The following is a 15,712-nucleotide window of genomic DNA, read 5'->3' on the forward strand; positions in this document are numbered from 1 at the left end:
CTTTCTTTAAACAAAAGGCTGCCAAAATACTTTATAGTTGGCAGGTAGGCTATTTTACAGATGCAAATGCTGAGGTCTTTGGCTTTTAGAAACTTCTTCCAAGACCCCTGACAAGCGAATGGTAGATAAGACAGGGACGCGCTCCCGTGATTCTCACCATGGTAAGTGTGAATAATAACCGCCTGGCTACAACCTTCAAACCACCCGCTCCTTCATTCAGCAAATACTTAACTAATGCCCAGTGTGTGCCTGCAGACAGCAGAGATGGTGGAGACCGGGGCCTTGGCCGACGGAGCTCACACCATGGTGGAGAGGCAGAGAGCAATCACACACACACTTCAACAAGGTGGTTACTGTGCTGGGAAGGCAGGGATTCAACCAGGCTGAAATCCAGTGGGTGAATACCCCTGAGAAGGATGGCGGGGAGATCTGATCGAGACCTGAGGGCCGAGAACAGCCCACCACAGAAAGAGCGAGGGCAAGAACTCCAGGCAGAGGGAACAGCAAGCACAAAAGCCTGGAGGCAGGAAAGGCTGGATGCTTTAGCTTTTGAGAAGGAGCCACTGTGTTGGGTGCTGGCAGGAGGAGGTAGGACAAGGCTGGCCAAAGCTGCTGGGATTTTATTCCAAGGCAGTGGCTGGTTGGCAAACTTTGTCTGTAAAGGAGTGATATTAAATATTCAGCCTCTGTCACATTTTTTTTTAAAACTACTCTTTAAAAAATATAAAACCATCCTTAGATCTCATGGGCCACAGATTGCAGGCCCCTGTTCTAAGGCAATGGGAAGCCCTTAAAATATTTTGACTAGGGCCGTGGTGTATTCTGTTTTATGCTTTAAAAGATCGCTTTGGTTACTCTGTGAAAAATGTTGGCAATTAAGCAGAAGTAAAGAGATCATTTTACCGCCACATGTCAGAAGGTAACAGTGCTGCCCGGGATGGGAAAGGCTGCTGTAGGAACAAGTGATCTGATGTTGGGGGCCTTCTACAAGAGGGCTACGTGAGTCCTTGGAAATGACACTGGGCAGGTAGGTGGGGCATCTGAGGGTGCTCCAGCTGACACATAAATTCTAGGATTCTCTACCTATTTTCATCTGTTCATAAACCTCCAAAGACAAAAAAATCTAAGACTGCCACCCATGGAAACTGAGAAAAATTTACTTAGTAAAAAAGAAGTATTCACCATAAAAATAAAGACACAGTTATTGGTATATTTAAACCAAGGGAAACTCAGTGATATAAGCCATGTTTCTTAAATGTATGAGATTTACCCGAGTCAGTCACTTGAGGTGTTATCAAAAATGCAGGTCCCTGGACCCCACCCAGACCCACTAAGTCAGACTCTAAGGCATAGTTTAACAAGTCTCCCAGGTGAGTCTCACAAACGCTCAAGCTTGAGAAGCTCGGATCCACACAAATGCTGGCAGCCTTCAAATGAGACCACGATGCTGTTGCTATACACTTGGGATGCTTGCACTTTTCTGTACTGTTATAATTTAATAAAAATGTCTTTTAAAACACTGCTGCTCCTGAACAACAGCTGGAAGGTAAACTAGACAAACCCTTTGAAAATAAATTTGACATTCTGTACTAAGAGCTTTGATATTTGATATCAAATATCCACGGCCTTGACCCAGTAATTCTAGTAACAAGATTTGTTTTAAGGAAATAATATAAAATACATACCAAAACATGTATCTGGAGGGAACTCTAATTTGAAAAGATATATGCACCCCAATGTTCAAAGCAGCACTATATACAATAGCCAAGACGTGGAAACAACCCAAATGTCCACTGAGAGATAACCAGATAAAGAAGTTGTGGTATATTTACTACTCAGTCATAAACAAGAATAAAATAATGCCATTTGCAGCAACATGGATGGACCTGGAGATCATCATTCTAAGTGAAGTAAGCCAGAAAGAAAAATACCATATGCTATCACTCATATGTAGAATCTAAAAAAAAAAGAAAAAAGGACACTATTAACTTATCTACAAAACAAAAACAGACTCACAGACATAGTAAACAATCTTATGGTTACCTGGGAAAGGGGGTGGGAAGGGATAAATTTGGGAGTTTGAGATTTACAAATGTTAGCCACTATATATAAAAATAGATTTAAAAGTTTCTTCTGTATAGCACAGGGAACTATGTTCAGTATCTTGTAATAACTTTCAATGAAAAAAATATGAAAACAAATATATGTATGTATATACACGACTGGGGACATTGTGCTGTACACCAGGAACTGACACATTGTAACTGACTGTACTTCAATAAAAATAAATAAATATACCTCAAAACAAATATGCAAATATGTACACTGCACTGTTATTTATAAAATAAAAGCAGAAATAATCATCATATCCAAGCAAAAGAAGAGTAATTTACCGTAAACCCACATAACAATACTGTGTATTAGACATTAAGCTTAGGAGGAGAGTTCAGCACAACAATTCACAGAAAAACACAAATGATCAAACATGAAAAGTTGCACTAACCCACTAATAATCAACAAAGTGCAAGTGAAGAGATATTTTTCCTAGTTAGATTGGGAAAGATGAAAAAGACTGACACCACTTAATGTTGAAGGTATTAAGAAATATTACATAATCTGACACTCTGTTATTAGAAATATAATTTATAAGGATACTTTGAAAATATTAACCAATATTTAAAATGTGTATATTTATTGAGCTTTTTAGTACTTAAATATCTAGGATATGCTCACAAAGATGGTACTGAAGTATGGTTTGCAATTGCCAAAAATTAACCACCACCTAAATAACTACCAATAGGGTCAACGATCAAACAAGTCATGATAGTCCCAGGCTAGCGGAGAGGTTAAGACATGGTCTTTCATGTCAAACACCTGGGTTCATGCCTTAGTTATGCTTTTTACTAGCTATGCAAAGTTGGGCAAATTACTCAATTTTTCTAAGTGCCTATTTCTTCTGTGTAAGTAATATTTTATAGGGTCACTGTAGGAATTAATAAAGTATGCAGCCATTAAAAAGGATCATCTAAATCTCCTCTGTCCAATATAGTAGCTATCAGCCAACTACAATTACATATTGAGCACTTGAAATGGAGTTAGTGCAACCGAGGAATGAAAATTTTAATTTTATTTAATTTTAATTAATTTAGATTTATATTCAGTTATTGGAAAACTTTTACATATGTCTGGAAAACACTCAGTTTGCAAATCAATCTTTTCAACTGTAAGTTTTATAAACTCTAAATACAAATCAAGTGTCTCCAATGGAAAGTACATGTCTGAATTGAGATGTGCTTAAGTGCAACAAATATGTCAGATTTAAGTTTTAGTAAAAAAAAGTTAAAAAAAATTTGTTCAAAATCTCAGTGTTTTTACATTGATTATACATTTAAATGATAATCTTCTGGATATGCTAGATTAAATGAAATATAGTAAGTTCACCTGTTTCTTTTTACTTTTTTACTATGACTACAGAAAAATAAAGATAGCTTGCATTTTAGTATTTCTATTGGACAGTACTGCTCTCACTGTATTTGTATTGATAAAGACTATGTCCACAATATTTTTCCACAGAAAAAAATTACAGACCAATAGGTCATTTATTTTAAGAATGTACTTCAATATTCATAAAATGGATAGAAAAAAATATATAAAACTGTTAACAGTGATTATTTCTAAGGAGTGGAACTACAGAATGGAGGGGCATTTTCATCTTTCTTACTCATCAGAATTATCTGCTTTTTAAAAAAGGTAAGTATATATAGCACAGGGAACTATATTCAGTATCTTATAGTAACCTATAACAAGAGTATGTGTATGTATATGTATGACTGAAACATTGTGCCGTACACCGGAAACTGACACACTGTAAACTGACTATATTTCAGTAATAAACAAGAAATAAAATAAATAAAAATAGAAAGTATGCATCATTTTTAATTTTAAAAATTAAAATAAAAATGCTTATGACTGCATCACAGTACGATCACAACCATGTAAAAATACAACAAAGTTTTCTGTTTGTGTATTATTTTGGGTCTAGATTTTTCTTTTTTTCCTGACTGCAAAATTCTTCTAATTTTCTTTAATGAGCACACATTACTATAATGAAATACACATTTAAAAGTTCCAGTTTTTACATTCTGTTTAATAAAATGTGTGAGTGTGTTAGCTCTGGTGGTCAGTGAACCACAGCTGTGTGGCGTGCACCCTGTACGTGGCCACAACAGAAGGCAAAGAGCTGTGGCTTTCACTTTCAGGATGGCATTTCTCCTACGCAGGATAAAGGCTGCCAGACACCGTCCACACATTACCTTCTACTAGGATTTGGAATTTTAGGCCATGTCACTAAACGGTGTTGAGCATTTTGTAACAATCTGTGCTGCCAAAAACATAATTATTCATCTTTCTAAGACATGAAGTTTAGAACAAGCAGTCAGTACTGATAAAACATGGTTCACCTGCTAAAAGAACAAATGTCCAGGTTATTTATGTTTCTGTTCCCATTTTAAGCCGTCCTCCAGGCTGAGTGAATGAGACAGCAAATCCCAGTGCTTCACTCAAGAGGTCTCACATCCCAGAGTCATCTGTGCCCACACAACATCCCTCACCCTTTTTAATTAACCAAAGCCATTTCTATCTTGACTTATGATTGACTGTGAACAATTTTTGGGTTTGAAGAGGTTGGATTTTGGGGGGAGGGTGGGATAGTTCTGATTGACTTTGAAAGTTAAAACAAAGTTGGAGAATGTTAGTGAGGGTCATTTCGTTGATAAAGAACACTGAGACCCAGAGAGGCTATATGACTTGCCACAATGGAAATGTTCTAAGGCCTCTTCACCTCTCATTCACCATTCGGCCACACATTGCAAGACCTTTCACTACTAAATTAACCCAAGGTCACTTCTGGAATAGATTCCCATAACAAACATTTCACACGTGAAATCTCTGATGTATTTTACCACAAAGGCAAAAATGATCACCTCAAGAATACCAAGGCTATATACATAAAAACAAGAATTATTTTGCTTTCTTTAGTAAAAACTGCCAGCAAACTCAATAAAAATTGCACAAACTTAAAAGACAGTTGGAAAAAACATACACGAGACACTTTAAGCAAAAACGGCTTACTAAAAAGCAAAACCAGTGGACATTAATTGAGAAGAAACACAGGAGAAAAGATTTAGTTCTTCAGAGATAACAACAACAAAAAACACATAATGCATCACTGACTGCCCTGAGGAGGAGGAAGCACAATTGGCATAAATGCAGATCAAAATATATTCCCTTAAAGCAACTAAACGAAACTCCACTGATGATGGTGACAGAGAAGCTTAGATAAGCTTGTGATGTACAAATTCCGAATCTGAGCACGGTCTTCTGTTTCATGTCCCTAATCTGCTAAGTCTCTGATTCCACGCTATCAACCTCTTCCATGTGGAACCCAGAGAGTTTTGGATACAAATACTGTTCAGCAGAATGCAATAATATTGAATCAACACAAAGTGCCTGAAAAAAAAATCAAGTTAGTATCAATTATGACTTCCTTCTAGTCCACAAACCTCAGTTAGAATTTATTAAAATCAGATGAGCAAAAACTGAGTTAGGTACTATAACTCACCACTGGCAAAGAGCAACAGCTTCCACAAAGGGGTCATAAATTAAAAGAAGAGTGATTAAAAACTCTAAAACACTCAGTTGGATCACACAGTTGCATCTAGTTTAGATCTCAGCTCTAAAAGGACTGCAACATTGCGAAGTATGGACTTGATTTAGAATACTTCTTTCAAAGAATATACTTTAAAAAGCTTTGCAAATATTAGAAAACGAACTTTGGATTAAACTTCCAATTATACCAACTCATTCAACCTTTACTGTACTGACCTCTGAATTTCAACTTCCAAAATTTACAAGTACTACCTTGCAAAAAGAACAAATACAATGATTGAGGTCAAGAACACACACTTCACTGCAAGGCACCATTCAAATACCAACATCTACAGAAGTGTCCTTCAGAAAAATCTTTTATCACAAGAAATAAAAGAGCACACATTTATAAAATAAGTAATTGGAAAACTTTACCTCACCAAAAAATATAGCACCTAACAACAGGGCTTCCTTATCAGAATAGCCTCTGAACTGGCTGGAAATTAGGGGTGTCTAATCCAAATATTCACTGTATAGATGGGGCACCTAAGTCTAAAAAGGTTACTGCCCCATTAAAATGTGAGTTTATATATATATGTATAGAAAGGCAACTAATGAGTAAAACAAGGAACAAGAGTATTTCAAGTTCAGTGATAACCTACCATTTGAAATAATTTCAAAAGGAAGTCACATGATACGGAGTCTTTGGCAAACACATACCAAGGTTCCTGCCTAAGATGACTCTTAAAAAGCCATATGTTAGCACTGGTATGATCCCAAGTCTTTTTATTCAAGGAAGCTGCTTTCTAGTACATATGTTAAAGACAGCTGGTTCTCGTACATCTAGTTATGCTAATCAACTGCCTTAGCCATATAGTTTCAAAATACAAACATAGCTTAACGATATAAGATTTCACTTAAATGCTGTTTTCTCTTAGGTTTTTTTTTTTTTAACAATAAGTTATTATCTGAATAATTTGAGACTAAAGATTTGTTCACTTGGACTGATTTTTTTACACACCGATAGATGCCTGCTTGCTCTGGATAACTCCCGGAGGGCTGTCAGGCAGTTGTGTATGGAAATGTCAGTTACTGGGTTGCAAGAGTTCCAGAAGCAATTCAGATGGTGGAAGAGGCCGCCATCCAATCCCAGTAAGCATCACTCCACACAATGCAAAGTAACAACCAATCAATCAAGAAACCAAATGGTTTCTACAATAGCAATTCTTCCTTGTGTCCAGAAACAGTATACTAAGAAATAAAGCGGGAACAAGATCACTGGTTTGGAGGAATGAGATGTATGGACAAGAAGGATACCATTATAGTAAGCTCTCCGAAGCCAACAGTCTACTCTTAGTTTTGCTCTGAGAAATAAGCCTGATGATACTGAAAACAGATTTCTTTTCAGAGAAATTATATGTGGAAACCTAGCATTTAATTCGTATTAAAAAGTGGTTTCAGGGTTGACCTCTTAGTTTAAATTAAGGGACAGAGTCCTGAGAGGTCTGGCTATTTCTTGCACAAATAACACAACTAAGACCGCATTCCTTACCCTGACGACTTGCCGAGTACTTGTGATGAAGGCTTTTCTTATACTCAATTCGGTTGCATCCAGGTTGAATTTTCTAGGATTTGCTTCAACTATGCGTGGGTCAAAAAGTCAAGGTAAAGCAATTTCATCATCAAAAGACTAACAACCAACATGATGTTAAACCACAGAGTCTCTCACAGGTAAGCAATAAAATCTGGTCCAGCATTTCTGAACACACAGTCAGCTTGACACTAATCATTCTCAGACTTTCTCAGCCCACAGCTAGATGGGGATCCGTGCATTCCGAGGCAGAGACGACCTGCCTGGTTCACTACAAACCCACAGGTGTCTGACCACAGCTGAGCTGGGCTCTTCCAGATGCCTGCCAGCACTTTTTTGACTTCAGGTCACCTTTCCCATGGCGGCTTTTGCAAGCCATTTTCATCTGCCATTCCAAACCATTTCATCTCCGTCAAGAAGCTAACTGCATCTTAGAGATCAAGGCTTCTTCAGTGAAGCTTCCTGTGCTCCCGCCCTCCAGGCTGGTTCTGCCGCCCCATGTCCCTCACACAGCTCTCTCTACTTTTCTCTCATAGTCTGCAAGTACACATTTGTGCTATTATTTGATGTCTGCTCTCCCACCCCCAACCCCCATTCTACCCCCAATTCCATGGGAGTTGGTACAGTTTTGCTTACCAGTCCAACGTCAGTAACCAACAAAACGTCCAGCACAAAGCACTCAGTAACTATTAGCTCGGTGAACTTTTGTCCCCTTTATCTCACAATTTCTCTTATCTCCTTCAATCTTCTTCTCTTCCCTCCTATCTCAAGGGAAGACATATCCCCCTGCAACTCTGCTTTTGATCCCACACCCTCACATATTTTGTTTCACTGATTTTAGAGAACATATTTGTTTTTTTAATAATTTAAAAGGTACCTCGGGGTCATTATGATTAATAGAAACGCTACATTCCACACATCAACTGCATATGAACCTGTGTGCTGACTACAGAGGGATCCTGACAAAAGCTGGTTTCCATGATGTTTTACCACACTTAGAAAAGAAAAAAAAACAAAACAGAACTTAGAACATGCATCTGGCATATCTTCAATCTAAAGTTGGCTAAATGGGATTTTTCCAGTTGAAAAAAAGGCCAAATAACCCAGCTTTTACAGTTCTCGGCTTCACCAGGCAGGTCGGTGGACTTAGTTAAAACCCACAGCATGGCTTAGCACGACAGCCCCACTGTGGGGAGCGCACCTTCATGGCGCAGACGCCTCTCCAGTGGACAGGGGCACTGCAACTCCACTTCCTGAACAGGAAAACATCTGGAAAAGGACTTTCTTTTCACCTCTAATCACCACTGTAGAACACTGGTCTGTCTATACCTCTCCGTAATAATGTCTGCTATCACTTTCAAAGAGGCTCACTGGCCCAAGGCATCGTTCCTGTCAAACTTTTCAACAACCCTATGAACTAGGTACAGCTGTCACCCTGATTTTCTACTGAAGAGGAAACTGGAGAGCAATGGCCCAAAGTCACTCAGTAACTGGCAGAGCCAGGACTTGAACACCCAGTCTGACTTCAGGGTCCAGGATCCAAGTTCTTAACTGTCATGCCACGCCTCCGCTATGTTGCGGGATATTGTGGAATTTGGCAACCCTATCTTAGCTTACTGGGCACCTATTTTAAGTGTGTCACGGTACAAATAGGAGCAACATCAATCGATGACAAAAAGGAAATGTCTAATCCGTGTACTTGAGAGATCTGGACAAAAAACATGTTCATTTGTCTGCCTCGCACAGCAGAGACACCGCAGAAAAGGATATTGATGGTTTCATCAAGGTCCTCTAGATCCCACTCTATGCTCCGGAGGTTGTTTCTCAGCTCATTGGTGGTCCAGTCGATTTCCTCCCTCGTGGCTGTGGAGGGGTCCTGGAGGAGCTCCGTCCATCTCTGAAACAACCCCTGCGCGGTGTTGACTGCCTTCTGTACCTCTCTGTAGTCAGGCGAAGGGAAAGGAGAGAAACCACAGACAACACGTTCCATGAACAACTTAGCGCAGGACTTAAGTAAACCTTTCTGATCAGACACCACCCTCAGGAACCACCATTCCCAGAAGTGTTTGAGTCGTTATAGGAGGCTCTTCATGGACAAATACCGAAGTTCAAAACTTTAAAATAATAGTCTGAGTATTATGTTCTCAGCTGATTTTAAAATAAAACAGCCATTATTAAGCAGCTATGATATAAAGTTTGAGGACAAATTTTTCTCTGAACAGACCATACTTAAAAGTAGTATAAGAAGCTATAATACAAATTAACTAAAGGGCTCTTAACATGCACATACACTGCCAGTTGGGGTGAAATAATTTGTGTTCAGATGAAAAAGCCCTAATACAGCTTTCCTTTTCTTGGGGAGGCTGGTGTAGGAAGGGGGGTAAAAAGGGTGGGGGAAGGGTCCTCTTACACAGTTAGTCTTTTAGAAGATAAGTATTTTAATCTGAGACATTTAAAAATCCAAAATCTCATTAGAAGATTTCCAAACATTATTAGCTTTAAATATATCTACTTCCCTGGATTAAGTGACTCTGTATAGCAGATTAGTGAGTTTCATGTGTAGAGAGTGAGACTAGGCCATTAAGTGCTATGGTTTATTATGTTTTTAGATCAGATACAGTCAAAAGGCCTTAAAAACTTCTCCTTCCCCTCCACTGGACCAATACCCACTATTTAAATGCTATAATCTAGCATTACTACATATAACAGCCAAAAAAGAGTCATTTTATAGTCATAGCCTCTTGTGTACAAAGATTATAAGAGCTCTGTTTTGATCTGTGATTTCTTAACCAATTCTTCTGGGTGTTCAATCAGGTGCTTGTTGTCTTTAAAAGAGTAATTGCATGCACCCTACTCCTTGTGACATTTCGAGTACAGAAGAGACAGCATTAGCAAAATGAAGAAAGGGGACTTACAATACCTTGGACTGTGGAGACTGATGAGAGCTGAAAAGCCGAGTGTTAGACAGAGAATATAGCCACTGGACCAAGCGGAATAAAGCACTGAGTGTATGACCCCCAAGGACTCTCCCAAGGTATGTTCACACCCAGCTCCTGGGTTAGGCAAGCCCCCTCCTTGTTTCTCTCACATCAGCCTTGTGCTTTCAGTGCTAAAGAGAAACTCCATATGAGGCAAAAAGAGGAAGGCCTAAGTAAGTGACATGTAAATCCACTATTTTTTACTCTTTTTACTCTTTTTACTCTTTGTTGAGGTGTCTGGCTGATTTGGTAAAGAGGTGTACATTTTCCCATAATGTGAAGTGCTTGGTTTATTCCTAAGTGTTGAATATCATCTACAATAACAGAAGACAAGAGTTACAGAGGATTCTATAATGGTATTTCGTTCTGAAGAATATAAAAATTATTCACTCTGTAAAGGAACCCCAAAGAACTTAGACAGATGTGGGTTGTTTATTGCCATTTACCATATTAGACATTCAAACAGACACTGGGGGTTCGAGATTTGCAGATACTAACTACTATATATAAAATAAACAAGGTCCTACTGTACAGCACAGGGAACTATATTCAGTAGCTTGTAATAGCCTATAATGAAAAAGAATATGAAAAGGAGTATGTATGTATAACTGAATCACTATACTGTACACCAGAAATTAACACATTATAAACCGATTATACTTCAATAAAAAAAAGTAGACTCCTTAGAGAATCAAAATGCTCAAAAAATGCATCAACAAATCAAGCATAACAATGAAATTATTATATGTTAATGTTTTTGAAAAAATTTCTAAAACAAAAAAAGTGGTACTGTTTCACATTTTTGCAAATCTCTTTAATATCTGGTTTAATAGTAAAGAGGTGGTTTCTCATGTCTGTGTCCACATTCAGCCTGCTGACACACAGGTTTTGGTTGAAGTATACAATGGAAATCCAGCCTCATACATACATAGTTGGGAAAGAGAGGAGTATTTTAATAGTCTTTTCAGATAATTGTGGATCTTCTTTCTTGACACTCTACCAAAACTCAAAAGGGGCAGTTTCTTAAAGGTTAGTTGCAGTGTGGAAGCTGAAACTGTACCAAAGACTGCAAACTCTCATACATTACAACCCATTGCTCTATCTTGTGTTCTGAACGGATCTTTTACCCACGTGTGATTTTATAACTTCATGTACCAATCATTTGTAAAGTACTGGCTTATGAGTATCAGAGGTCTTCCAAATACTGACTCATTTTATTATACAATATCCAAAATCATATGACAATACCACCACCAATCTCATTATCAGAAAAAGTTAACTACTGTGAATCTGTAAGACGACAGTAGTTGGAATAAGCTTTACAAAATTCTGCTTTTTAAAAAAAAAGATTCTAATTTCATCATCCACAAAAAAATAGTTGTTTCCCAAGAAGTGACAGGTTCACCTCATTCATTTTTTGAGAAAATTTCAAGTATTGTTTAGATAATTTTGAGATTTGAGAACATAAGTGAGTCTCAACAGCCAGCCTGCCAGTGATTCTTTAAAGAAAAAAATGAGATTCCATGGAGGAAAAAATGAGCTATTTCAGCTCGCAACTCCATCACAGAAGGGCTTTCCCTGGAGTCAGACACCTTGTCTCACGATGGACACTCTCATTTCATCATGTAGAGTATTACAGTCAATCACAATTACAAGTAGAGAAAACATTTGTGAATTACATGCATGATTAATGACTTGTATCTAAAATACATATATTTTTAAAACACTCAAAACTTAAGAAAACAAACCCAATTTAAAAGTGGGCAAAAGATCTAAACAGTCACTTCACCAAAGATGACGTACAAATGACAACCAAGGACAGGAAAAAATGCCCAATACCATCAGTCATTAGAAAAATGCAAATTAAATCCACAATGAGAAATCACTATAAACTCAGAACCTACCAGCTGACAATGCCAAGTGCTGACCACTCGGTAGAGCACGCAGAAATCTCATGCATTACTGGTGGGAATGCAAAACTATACAGGCACTTTGGAAAACAGCGTGACTATTTCTTGAAATCAAACGTAGAAAACATACACCTACTATATGACCCAACAACCCCACTTCAGGGTGACACAGAAACACACAGGTTCAACACAACGAGCTGCAAATTCTTATATTAGTTTGAGTCATATCGGCCAAAAATGGGAAACAATCCAAATATTCTTCAACTAAGGAATGGACAAACTGTGGTACACCTGCACAATGGAATACCTCTCAGCAATAAAAAGGAACACAGCACAGATACACGCAACAATATGAACAGATCTCAAATGTATTATGCAAAGTGTGAGAAGCTAGAGTCAGAAGGCCACACACTGTATGATTCCATTTCTGTAACATTCTGGAGAAGGCAGAACTTTATAGGGACAGAAAGCAGATCAGTAGTTGCCGGGTGCTGGGCATGGGGGAAGGGGCTAGAAGGAACACAGAGAAACTTTTAGGGGTGACTGATCTGTCCTGTAACTTATTTGTGGCAATGATGGTTACCGACTATATGCATTTGTCAAATTTCACAGAAGTATACACTAAAAAGGGTCAATTTTACTGTAAGTAAATTATAACTTTAATAAAGTAAGGAAAAGTGTTCTCGAGAACCAAGATTTGATAAGATTTTTTTTTAACTGTTTCATGAACACTCTCAAGGGAATACGACTCTCTTTTTTCTGTTTCACTGTGAGGGAGGACTACAGAGACCATCAGTACAGTTTGGTGCCACTGCCCTGAGTTAGGCTAAGGCACCAGCAGTTTGATCTGCCACAGCCTCTGCACCATCAAGGTAAATGTCAACACGGTGAAAAAAATGCAAATAACATCTGAGTACTATCAGGAAAAGCATCTTAAGCTGAGGGGCTCCTCTAAGAAAGGATCTCGAAACCCCCTTGCAATCCAAAAGCCACAATTTCATAACCACAACTCTTAAGGCACTGACACTCAGATCTGAGGGGGAAGGAGGCATGTGGGTGGATTCAATTCTAGCAGCACAGAGTGAAATCAGAGTTCTTCAGCATGCAAGAACTCGAGCATGTCCTAAAGAAGAAATGAAAGAAATGGCAGGAATTAGAAAAATGCTACAGAGCAACCCCAGGATAACATTCAACACCCCCACAGGCCTGGCCGGAGACCTGGTTTATTTCACTCTCAATCTCGTTTTTAAAAGGGGGTTCATTTTTAGTTTTTATTTAATAGCACAGACATAAGAAAGTCAAAGTAGTCTTATTTTGCATTTCTAAGATCTGTCTGAAGGGTTCACAAAGGTGGGAACTGTCAGCAATGGTTCAGATCTTGGAAAGCCAGAATCCGCAGTGTGTCAAGGAATCTTATCGTTGTAGCAACAAATGGTTTAAAAGTTTAAAGCATCTCCCAACATTTCTTCTTCAAATTATCATTTTAGCTTAGCATTAGCCTGAAAAAGTAGGCATGAATGGAGAGAAAACCTGTGTCACAAACAAAAGCCTATTTTTAAGCCAAATATTCATGGTAACCAGAATATCCAAAAGAAATTGGGATTTCTGAATAGTTTCAAGAAACATAAGACACATGTCATAATGTACAAGACTCTAACCCGCTCAATTCAGAACTATCTGGAAATACCTGGGACTAAGTATTTAGAACCACCTGGCAGTCCAAATAAATCAATGAACAGGACAGAGGAGAATGTAACCATGTCAGCTGTCTGAGATTTGTGAAGGTTTTAACAGAAAAAGAGCTGATCCAGTTTTCTTCACCTACTTTCTCAGGAAAGGGAAGGGAGGTATTTCTGCATGAACCGGCCAGGCGCTTCCCGCACACGCACGCCCAGCATCGTCCGCTCCCCCAGCTGGTGCCCAGCGCTCAGCTGGCCCAAGGGAGCCTGCAGCACCCCGCGAGGGGCCACGGCTGCTGACTCAATCAACGGCAATCCACTTTCACCTGTGGTCCCAGAAAGTTCAAAGTCACAAGATCCCGCCTCTTTTCCCTGTAGAGTTTGGTTTAGACATTTTCACGTTTTTCTTCCAACTACGTAATGGGAATGATTAAAGTCTGACACCCAGAACTTTCCATGAGGGGCCAAGTATACTTTGACTTTATGGAGCTCTTCAGCTTGGCAAACTTCTTGGTAAATAATAATCTTCTCACAGACAGCTTTGGGTATCATGTCTGACACCATTTCACCCCAAACTTGCTAACTGTTTTCCTAGGAAGTACAGGTTTAGCTCCTGACCCAGAGAAATCTTTCAGTTCCTTGAAGGAGAGAGATGGCTATCTCCCGCAACAGTCAAGCAGATGTTCTGCTCCCACATCTGTTGCAGATGCTTCCAAAGTCAGTTTTGTTTTATACATTCCATGGGTAACAAGAGTCACAGGGTTGGAAACACCAGGGATGAGGTTCTTTCCCTTGTTGTCCACCAAATGGGCCATCAGAATCATGGGACCCATCGTATCCTCATGGATATGAACTCCCTATGAACATCAGAATGAAGGTCCTTCATCGCAATCCACGCCAATGCCCACGGGACGACCTGCAACACAGCTTCTTTCTCAGTAAGCAACTGTCAAAAGTGAAAACACAATCCACATCTTTGAAGAACGTATCTTTCTGGCAAAAATAAAGTCAAAATCAGATTCTTCCATTCCTTATGAATAAAAAGTTGACACTGGCAAGACTAACCAACCCAGTTAGCTTTTGAAGCCAGCCCAGCACTAACTCCTGGTCACTGCTAGCTGAACCTCTCCGATGCAACGTTCCAGTCTGTTCCACCACGGAGGAGGGCTCACCATCCCAGCCAACCCCGAGGGCTTCAGGCAGTACATCCAGATGTCCATAAAATCAAAGTTTTCTTATCTAGATCTCACCAAATTTGTCAGTAAAATGGGAGGAAGAAGTACTTCGGCCATCAGGAAGCTTTTGTCTCCCAGAACCAGTCATTCAGTTGTGCCAACAAAACTGCACGATGATCGTAGCTACAACCTCCCTCAACCTTATGATTTCCCCTTCTTCTCTGACCACACTGATAGGCTCTGAATTGGCATGTATCCGTCCCAGTTACTGCAGCTGTGTAACAATTACCCCCAAACTTAATGGCATCAAACAACCACTTATGTGCGTGGATTCTGTGGGTCGGGATTTCATGCCGAACACAGAAGGGGTGGCTTGTCCCTGCTCCACAATGTCTGGGGTCTCAGCTGAAACCTCAACAGCCTGGGGCTATCGGAGCAGGTGCTCCTCATAAGTAACTGTCCCTATGTGGCCTCTCCACGTAAGCTCTCTAGTGGAGAGGCTTCAGTATAGCTGGACTTCTGACACGTGAAGTCAGGGCTCCCAAGGCTTGCATCCCAAGTCAGAAAGATGCAGGCGGAAGCTGAATTGGTTGTCTTTTGGGATTTAGGCTTCAGGAGTCAAGCAGTGTCATTTCTGCCTCATTCTGTTAGTTGAGGCAGTTACAAAGGTCTGCCCAGGTTCAAGGGAAAGGAACGAGGATCCCAGCTTGATAGAACCCCAGCTTCACAATTT

The 15,712-nt window shown here is 39.4% G+C and overlaps 1 protein-coding gene across 2 annotated transcripts in view; it reads right to left on the bottom strand.

Annotated features, from left to right (window-relative positions):
* The window catches only part of STX6 (syntaxin 6), a 43,096-nt gene that overhangs the window by 18,988 nt on the left and 8,396 nt on the right, over positions 1 to 15,712 (bottom strand). For both annotated transcript variants that reach the window (XM_010954932.3, XM_074349898.1), the window contains exons 2-3: positions 9,008 to 9,177; positions 7,199 to 7,293 (exon numbers count right to left, since the gene is read on the bottom strand). In XM_010954932.3, the coding sequence (XP_010953234.1) occupies positions 7,199 to 7,293; positions 9,008 to 9,177 (265 nt within the window). The remainder of the gene's footprint in view (positions 1 to 7,198; positions 7,294 to 9,007; positions 9,178 to 15,712) is intronic.

Source organism: Camelus bactrianus, chromosome 21 (genome assembly GCF_048773025.1).
Source record: "Camelus bactrianus isolate YW-2024 breed Bactrian camel chromosome 21, ASM4877302v1, whole genome shotgun sequence".
NCBI classification, from domain to species: domain Eukaryota; kingdom Metazoa; phylum Chordata; class Mammalia; order Artiodactyla; family Camelidae; genus Camelus; species Camelus bactrianus.